Here is a 10,203-nt window from a genome sequence, read left to right on the forward strand (position 1 = left end):
GCTTCTGCGGCGGGGCCCTTCTTTCGTGGGCGGGCGCCGCCGCTCCGGGGGCATGAGCTCCTGCGCCCCGCGCGGCTTCCGCCGGGCGCCCCGCGCAGCTTCCGAAATATGACAATAAATCTTGTGTGTTCAGAGAGAGCAGAGGTTAAGGACTCAGGAGCGGAGATGGTCGCCTCCCTCTGTTCGCGCAGTTCCTAGTTTATGAACAATTATTTAGCGTGCCAATGTCCACAGCAACCTATGAATATCCCAACCTCTCTCAGGTTCTCAGAAACACTGTTCTTTACAGAAGAATTTAAAGGTATGAATGTGGAACCCTAGTAACCTTTATAATAGACTATGAGGCCCAACCTTGGTGGTGCAGGCAATAGCACACTTTAATTGCAGTCCTGGAAACCATATGCCTGACCAGAAGTTTGGATCCTCAGTCAACCTGAAACATGACAGGCACGTGTGAGCCCACGACCCTGGCAAGCTGGAGAGCTGCAGAAAGAGGAACGCAGTGTGATAAGAACCTGTCGAGGATGCTTTCTTCCCTCTCTCTCCTCTTCTTTTTTTTTTTTTTTTGAGAGGTTTTTGCTATAGAGCGTGTGTGCTTGCCAGAAAGACAGAAAGAGACAATGCGAGAAATCACCCCTCAGGGAGGATGGTCACGCCGCAATCCCTTCTCCTCCATTCTCCTCTCGGAATCTTGGGCACGCATGCATACATGCCTGGCGTGAGTTAAAGCCACCAGGTCCGGGACTCGAACTATGGTCGACTACATGAGAATCCAGCGACATAGCCATTACGTTAACTGCTGGTCCCCCCTCCCTCTCTCATAAAGGAAATAAACTTCAAAAATTAGATTATATTGGACTTTGCTCACTAAAGACCCTCTGCCCAGACTTCACCCTTCTGCTTCCCAGTCTAGCCAGGAGCCAAGATAAGCCAATCAGCAGCCATCTATATTTGAGTTCTAAGAGGCCCCATTCAGGGACCTTGACCACCGAAGAACCTCCTGCTCCTCAGTTTAGTCCGGAGCCAGACTGCAGGTCACCTCCTTCTGCACTCCTCTGAATGCTCAGCTTTAACTCCAAAAGAATAGAAAAAAACAAATAATCCATCAAATGACCAGAAATCACTGCAGAGGCATAAGAAATATGAGAAACCAAGAAAATATCTCTCCTCAAATGGAAAAGAATAACTCCTCTTCCTCCATAAAAAATACAAAGAAACTCATGGAAATGTCAGATGAGGAATTTAAAATATTCATAGTGACAAAACTAACAAAGATGTAAGATAATACAGACAATGAACTCCAGAAGATGCAGGAGAAAAGAGACGCTGAGTTCCAGGAGGTGAGGAAGTTCTTGCACCGTCTGAAAGAGGAGACACACGTCGTAAAAAAGAATCAAACGGAATTGTTAGAGATGAAGGCTGTAACATAGGAAATCAAAACTTCCATTGAAAATATCAAAAGCAGATTAGATCATGCAGAAGATTGAATCTCAGATGTAGAAGAGAGAACGTCTGACCTAGAAAAATTCACCAAAAAGACTGAGAAAATAACCCCCCACAATGAGAATAACATGAGTAATACTAGATACCATTAAATGCCCAAACATCTAGGTCATTGGTATCCCAGAAGGCAAAGAAACTAATAAGGGCATTGATAATCTATTCCATGAAATTCTGGAAGAAAACTTTCCAAACCTAGAGAGGCACTCAAATATCCAGACCCAAGAAATAAAAGGACCCCACATAGAATCAACCCAAGGAGATCTTCCCCAAGGCACGTCATAGCCAGATTGACCAAAACCACAGACAGAGACAAGACACTAAAACTGGCAAGAGAGAAACGTCAAGTTACTTTCAAAGGATATCCCATAAGGCTAACATTGGACCTTTCATCGGAAACAATGCAAGCAAGGAAAAAATGGGAAAATATATAAATATATTCAAAGTATTAAGTGAAAAATAATTTCAACCAAAAATACTATACCCAGCAAGATTATCTTTTATATGTGGAAAAAAAGACAAAAACATTCTCGGATAAAGAAAACCTGAAAGAATTTAAATACCAGATCAGCTCTTTAAGAAGTGCTGAAGGGAGTGCTATAACAAGAAAACTAAAGTCAGACACACAGAAATAGGGAGTATAAGAAACAACCAAGAGAATGGCCATCCTAATGGTAGGGACAAGTCCAGAGTTGAATGTTAACTTCCAGAATTTAAATGTAAAGATCAGATCACAGTAACACTGCAAATTCAATAGAAGAGATTAATTACGTGAGTCTGAACTAGTGAAATGTAATTTTTTAACTTTATTTATTTATTTATTTGACCAGAGAGGGACAGAGTGAGGGACAGAGGAGAGTGAGAAAGAAAGCCACTGGGTCCAGCACTTGAACCACGGTCGGCCATGTGGGAGGTCCAGCGCCTTTAACCACCACACTACCTGGCGGCCCCTTTAGATTAAAACATTATTGATTTTCTTTGATGCTTTGATTTCTATATGTAAGGATTTTTGTCTTCTCTTGAACTGTTGATAGCCCCATCTACCTACTATTTGAACTGAATCCTAACCTTTTTCCTGGCTTTAAGTTTTAAGCAAATTTCTCTTAACATTTTTTGATTTTGATCTATTAAAACTAAAACTTTTTAAAAATTAAAACATGTATTAAAAAGATACTTAGGGGGAACCAGCAGTTAGCGTAATGGCTATGTTGCTGGACTTCCACTTAGTCGAACGCGGTTCGCGTCCCGGACCTGGCTTAAACTCACGCCAGGCACGTGTACATGCGTGCCCAAGATCCCAAGAGGAGAATGGAGGAGAAGGGATTGCGGTGTGACCATCCCCCCTGGGGGGTGATTTCTCGCTTTCTGTCTCTATGTCTCTCTCTGGCGAGCGCACACGCCCTATAGTGAAAACCTCTCAAATATAAATATTCCTAAAAACCGGAAAGATAAAGATATCTGAGGGTCAGGTTAGGAAAGAGGAATGGAAATCTAATAATTAAGGAAAATATAAGTAGCAAAAACAAAAAGCAGGTAGGCTTGGTATAGAAATAAAAGGATATCGGGGCCAGCAGGTGGCATGGTGGTTAAGGTGCTGGAATTCCCACATGGCTGGCCATGGTTTGAATCCCAGACCTGGCAGCTTGCTTTCTCTCTCTTGCAAAACTCATGTGAAAAATAATATTAACAATAATAATAATAATAAATAATTCTTTAAAAAAAAAAAGATACTTAGTAATACCTATTTAATGACTGCAGTAAGCTGGATAGCCCCAGTGAGGTGCTAATTTACGGTATGTTCACTTTACTCATTGAGGTTTACGCCTAAAGTCAGACATGCATTCATAAATATGTATATATCAGCTATGCTTGCTATTGAAAGTCTTTAAATTAATTAAGATCTTTAGTGAATCAATAAAATGTGAAAAAAAAAAAAGGGCATGGAAAACAACTGTACATACCAGAGACAGTGTGGGAGAAGGGGTAGAGTTGCAGAGGGCGAGAGGTAGGGAATCAAGGAAGAAAAAAAAGCAAAATATATAAGAAACAAGAAATAGAAAATTGTTTGTTGATGATAACATGTGTGGTTACATCCTTGATTGAGCCAATATACAGTGTACACTGGATGGAAAAATCTCATTTTGTATACTGTACTGATGTACAGTGAATAACTGTAAATAAGTAAATAAACAAAACGGATTATATCATCATCTCAAATTACTAATTTTTCTCTATAAAATCAGAACCAACCAACCAATTATTATTTATCGAAGACCTACTATGTGACAGGGCACTGTGCTAGGCATTGGAGACATGGTAGTTCTTGCCACTTTGAAGTATGCAACTTAGCTGGCAACAGATTAAACGAATGAATATAAAATTGTAACTATGCTAGGAAAGCACAGAATGGGGAATCTGATAGTCAAGGAAGTCAGGAAGGGTGATCAGATAAGAGTGACTGTGTGTACGCAGAGGATGGGGGAGTGTTTTGATCAGATGGGCATGCACTGAAAGGGCCTTCTAGCAGGAGGGAATGGCTATGTCTGTGGAAAGGAGAAGTGAGTATGGCTTAGTATGGCAGGAGTGTACAGGTCAAGGGAGACAGGCGTGAATGAGGAAGGTGGCAGAGAAGACCAGGCAGAGCCCTAGAGCCTGTGTTAAGGACTATAGTATTTACCTTAAAAACAACAGGAAGTGGGAACCAGCAGTTAGCGTAATGGCTATGTCGCTGGACTCCCACGTAGTCAATCGTGGTTCGCGTCCTGGACCCGGTGGCTTAAAACTCACGCCGGGCGCGTGTGCGTGCGTGCCCAAGATCCCGAGAGGAGAATGGAGGAGAAGGGATTGCAGCGTGACCACCCCCCCGGGGGGTGATTTCTCTCTTTCTGTCTCTATGTCTCTCTCTGTCTGTCTGGCGAGCGCACACGCCCTATAGCAAAAATCTCTCAAAAAAAAAAAAAACCAAAAAAACCACAACAGGAAGTTTGAAGCAGGTTATTGTAGCATGAGGAACAGGTATGAGGGGATGGGGGCGTGGGGCAGTAGCAAAATGGATCTTCAGAATCAGCCAAGAGGCTCTTATGAAGTCCAAGCAAGAGATCATGGTAGCCTGATCATGATGGTGGTGGTGAAAATAAAGAGTCAGGGTCAGATATGAGATCTAGTAGGTTAAGAGGACAGGATCTGCTGGTAGATCTAGTGTGGGAAATGAAGAAATTTCCTAAGGTTTCCAGCTTGGATAACCGGATAAATGACAGCAGCATTACAGAGGAAGGGAACATGGAAGAGGGCCAGGTCTGGGAAGGGAGATGGAAGTTCAATATATTAGCTATGGCTATGCATTATGGAGATTTGTTACGCTGGTCCCTGAGGGTTAGAAGACAGGCAGAGAAGGGAAGAAAGTTTTACCTTGATATCAGCTCTAAGCTCAACCAATTGCTCCTCTGACATTCGAACAGCCACATCAGTCATCTTCTTTAGAAGTTCAGCTTTCTTTTGTCGACCGAGCAAAATTTCCACTGTAGAAGAAAAGGAAGTATGAATCTCAGGTTGTTGCTAAATAGGATATGGAAGAACTAGAAGCATAAGCCTTGCAAGTATGTATTTGGACAGCCAAAGGCTTAGCTGCCTGACCATCCAGAAAAATGAAAATATCAAAGGTCCAATTTCCACCTTCCAGGGGTCTCTGAAGGCACTTAAATGGTAAACATTTTTCACAAGTCACAAAGACTCATAAATCATCTGTCATTTCTCTTTCTCCTCTATTAAAATTTTTTTACAAGAACCATATAAATTAAAATAGAAATATACACACGGTGAAACAAAATTCTTCTAACGTAAAAAGGTATAAAAAAGTAAAAGTATCCCTCCTACTTCTGATTTTTGGAGTTCCCTTCCCAGAGGAAACCATTACTGTTAACACTTACTTATATATGCCTCCAATTAGTTTATCTGTATATAGAAAATCTATGTATCTCTCCTTTTTCTCTCTCCTCATAGATGGGAGTATATCATACACATGGCCCTCCCTTCATCTTAGCTGTTTTTACATAATACATAATATCTTGAAGTCCATGCTTATTAATTTGGATCGCCTTCATTCTGTTTAGTGGTCACGGAGTAGTCTACTACATGGATATACCACAATTATCCCCCAAATATCCCAATGATGGATATTTAGATTGATACAGTCTTTAAGAAGCAACTTCTGTGGATTGCTCCTTGATATACAGCTCGGATACGGCCATGGTGGATCAAAGACAATAAGAACATCTCCCAGAGGGGGGTTGGCAGGTGGCGTAGTGGTTAAGGTGCTGGACTCCCGCATGGCCAACTGGCAGCTTGTTTTCTCTCTCTGTCTCTTTCTCATCAAATTGAAGAATAAATAAAATTAAATAATTCTTTTTTAAAAAACTAATTATTTTATTTAACTTTATTTTATTTATTTAGATTTGACCAGAGAGGGGAAGAATAAGAGGCAGTGGGGAGTGAGGAAGCAAGCCACCAGGTCTGGTACTCAAACTGTGGTTGGCCATGTGGGAGTCCAGGGCCCTTAACTACCACTCCATATGCCAGCCCCCAATAAATAATTCTTAATAAAAAAAAGAAATCTTCCAGAGAAGAGATCTGGAGCTACAGTGGACAATGGGCAAAAGAAATCCTCCTAGGAAGTAGAATTAGAGGTTCCAGATAAACCATTCTAAGAACTTTCTCTACTACCAGGGCAAGGACTCTGCTATTCCTGTCCAGCAAGATTTGACTGTTTTTAAAATGGGAATCTTTATTGTAGCTATCCTCTTCTTTCTCTATCTATGTAATAGTAGAGGTTCCATATTAGTTTATAGGACTCCCAGACCACAAAATGCCATATCCCCGGACTTGATGGAAGGCCTGGAATTATCCAGAAGACTGAATAGCTAAGAGAGACTTTGCCACTGAGGAGCTGAGTATGTTCTCATCTGGGGGGAAAAAATGAGTGTTGGGGAGCTGAAGGGAAGGACTGCATCAAAGACTGAGTTAACTATCCATTTTCCTTTTTTTTTTTTTGAGAGGTTTTTGCTATAGGGCACGTGCGCTCGTCAGAGAGAAAGCGAGAAATCACTCCCCAGGGGGATGGCCACGCCGCAATCCCTTCTCCATTCTCCTCTCAGGATCCTGGGCATGCACGCACACGTGCCTGGTGTGAGTTTAAGCCACCGGGTCAACTACATGGGAGTTCAGCGACATAGCCGTTACGCCATCTGCTGGTCCCATTTTCACTTATTTTCTATTAGAAGCCCAATGTTGGGTAGAACATGCTTAGGCAAAAATCTACATTCCCTGGCTTCAGTTCAGATGAGATACATATGTGATACAGTTTGGCCACTGAGATCTAAGTAGAACTCAGAGGATGGGTGTACAGGAAGGCACTTTAAAGGAGTCTTCCTCAGCCATCATGTAACACTGCCCCCCTTTCACTGGAGCCTTAGGAATTATCTTTTGTTCACAGGCACACACTAAGGATGGCTGGGTATAAGGACAGAGAAGCCTGGGTCCCGAATGTCATCTTGGAGAGCCCTACCACCCTGAATGCTTACCTTTAGCCTTTTCATTTCATGAAAGAAAAAGAAACTCACATTTAGGCCACTCTGTTGAATGCAGTCAAACTCAATCCCTAAGTGATACCTGTAAACTACTGAGAAATTAGCCAGTTTTATGTTAGAAAATAAAGAATTTTCAAACAGCTACATCAGGTATTACAGGCAGCTGAATGTCTTTAGCAAGTTTATTTAGTTTAATTGCCACATATATGCCACCCGTGGATTGCCCAAACCTATGCCAGGTTAATCAGTCAGAGCGCTTTCCCAGTAAGTTAGGAAGATGTCTACGGAGGTTTTCTAAATACCCCAGAATCGCAGATGATATGTAGGCTGAGCTCCCAAGATAAAACCTACTTGCCATTTGTATCAGCTTCAGTTTCCCTTAGCTCCACCACTCTGGGAGTCTATCATAAAAGTAAAGCTTTCAAGATGGAGAAAACGAGTACAAAAATTTTTTTTTCAAAATTTTTTCATTTAACTTTATTATTTATTCATTTGTTTATTTCAATTTGACCAAAGAGGGACGGAGGGAGTGAAAGAGAGAGAAAGTGAGAAAGCAAGCCTCCAGGTCTGGGACTCAGACCGTGGTCGGCCATGTGGGAATCTGGCACTTTTAACCCCATGCCACCTGCCGACCCCAAAATGAGTAAAAATTTCTATATCAGATAACTCTGAGGACCTAAATATATGACACTGGACAAGTCACATTTTTCCAAAGAACAAATTTCTTCAATTATGAAATTTAAAAAAAAAAGGAAAACCTACAAACCTTATAAGGTTGATGTGAAGATCACACATGAATTTGCATGATAAAACTCTGAACTGTGAAGTACTATGTATGTATAAGTTACTTAAGATTACCATGTGCAAAAAAGAAGCATTTTCTTGATAGGACTGGTAAATGAATAATTACATCTTGTCACTGAGAGCCAGGATTTTCAGGAAGAAAGGAGATACAGATACAAAACTGAGGAAAGCAGGTAAAACTCTGTAGCTCTGAATTCAGTAAAATAGGATTTGGTATGAATTGCTACTTAGCCAAAGTTGGGTGACAGGGGTTCATTATACTAGCCTCTATTTGAAACATGATTGAAATATTTTATAAAAGATGTACTGTACTGTATTTATTTTTTAATTGCTAGAAGGTACATGTGCTCACTAGAGAGAGAGGAGGAGAGAGAAAGGGGGTAGGGGAGAAGGAGTGGGAGAAAGAGACCCAACAGGGTGTGGTCACAGCACAATCCCTGCTCCTCTCTCTCCAACCTTGCCGGATTTGGGAAATTCAAGTCCATGTGTCTGGCGGATTCTTCAAGCTGTCGGGGCCAAGGTTCAGAACACGTGGTTAGCCATGTGGGATCTGGTTCTCTTAACCACTACACTATGGCGCTAGCTAAAAGATGTAGTTCACTTCATTCCAAATGAACTTGTACTTTAATTCCATTAAAGTTTTTTGTTTTTGTTTTTTTTTTAATTGCCAGAGGATGTGTGTGCTCACCAGAGGGAAAGAAAGAAAGAGAGAATGGAAGAAAGAAAGCACCTCTCCGTGAGTTATGGTCACATCACAATCCTTTTTATTTCTTCACTCTGTCAGAATTTAGAATTGGGACCAGCAGATGGTGTTAATGGTTACATTGCTGGAATCCCACATAGTTGGCCGCAGTTTGAGTCCTGGACACAGTGGCTTAAACACGTCGACACGTACACATGCATGGCCGTTTCCCTTGGGGGTGATTTCTTGCCTCTGTCTTTCTAGTGAGTACATGTGCCCTACAGCAAAAACCTACCCCCCCCAAAAAAAAAATTGGAGGCACACGCACATATGTGTCTGACATGTTTTTCTTTTTTTTTTTTTAAAAAAAAAACTATTTTTAAAGTATTTATTTAATTTTTATTTATTAGTATTACTTTTTAATTTGACCAGAGACAGACATATAGAGAGAGATGGAAAGTGAGAAAGCAAGCCAGCAGGATCAGGATTTGACCCAAGGTTGGCCATGTACAAGTCTGGTGCTTCAACCACCTGCCAGCCTGCCTGGCATATTTTTCAAGCTGTTGGGGCCAGGATGGATTCCAGCTCCTAATGAAGAACACTTAACTACTGTACTATAGACCAGCCTCCCCAGATGTAAATATACACACACACATATATATAATTTGCAATAGGATGCATGCACTCACCTAAGAGACAGAGACTGAGAGAGGGAAAGTGAGAAAGCACCCCAAGGGGTTAACGATGCTGTAGTCCTTTTTCTATTCAATTTTGGGCACACACACGTGTGCCTGGTGTGCTTCTCAAGCACAGGGCATGAGTACTCACCAGGTGGGGGGAAGAGAAAGCAAGCTACCAGGTCTGATACGCAAACAGTGGTTGGCCATGCAGGAGTCCAGCACGTGAACCACCAGGTCACCTGCTGCCCCTCAATTCCTAAGTTTTAAATCGCATGCCATTCTGGGTAGTGTGATAAGATCTTGCTGCCCCTCCTGTCTTACGCAGGAAGTGAAATCATCTCCTTGTCCAGCATATCCACACTGTATGCCTACTCCCTGAGAGTCACCGAGCAGCCATCTGGGTTATCATACCCCAAACCACAGTATTTATATATAAGGTTCAGTACTATTCACAGTTTAAAGCATCCAGTTGGGATCTGAAAATGTACCTCCCACTGATAAGGGGATACCACTGTACTCCATTGTGGGTAACATAGTGAAGACTGCTCTGGTTATGCTAAGGTTTTCTTTTTCCTAAGTATAAAAATATCTTTTTTCCTTTTTTTTTTTGAGAAGTTTTTGCTATAGGGCGTGTGCGCTCCCAAGAAAGAGACAGAGAGACAGAAAGTGAGAAATCACCCCCTAGGGGGGGATGGCCATGCCGCAATCCCTTCTCCTCCATTCTCCTCTCGGGATCTTGGGCACACACGCACACACGCCTGGCGTGAGTTTAAGCCCCGGGTCTGGGACTCGAATTGCAATTGGCTACATGGGAGTTCAGCGACATAGCCATTACGCTAACTACTGGTCCCCTAAGTATAAAAATATCTTAATGTACCATTTTAATCACTGGAATAAAAAAGAAAAGAAATCCTAGGCAACTGCAAAATACTTTATTTTTCTAAGATTGATACTA

General features: G+C 41.7%; 1 protein-coding gene across 1 annotated transcript in view; it reads right to left on the reverse strand.

Moving 5' to 3' along the window:
* SPATS2 (spermatogenesis associated serine rich 2) overlaps positions 1-10,203 on the reverse strand; it is a 64,325-nt gene that overhangs the window by 8,294 nt on the left and 45,828 nt on the right. Inside the window, exon 9 of the mRNA XM_006168204.3 lies at positions 4,909-5,018. Within this exon, the coding sequence (XP_006168266.1) occupies positions 4,909-5,018 (110 nt within the window). The remainder of the gene's footprint in view (positions 1-4,908; positions 5,019-10,203) is intronic.

Source organism: Tupaia chinensis, unplaced genomic scaffold, assembly GCF_000334495.1.
Source record: "Tupaia chinensis unplaced genomic scaffold, TupChi_1.0 Scaffold145652_1, whole genome shotgun sequence".
In the NCBI taxonomy this organism is placed as follows: Eukaryota; Metazoa; Chordata; class Mammalia; order Scandentia; family Tupaiidae; genus Tupaia; species Tupaia belangeri.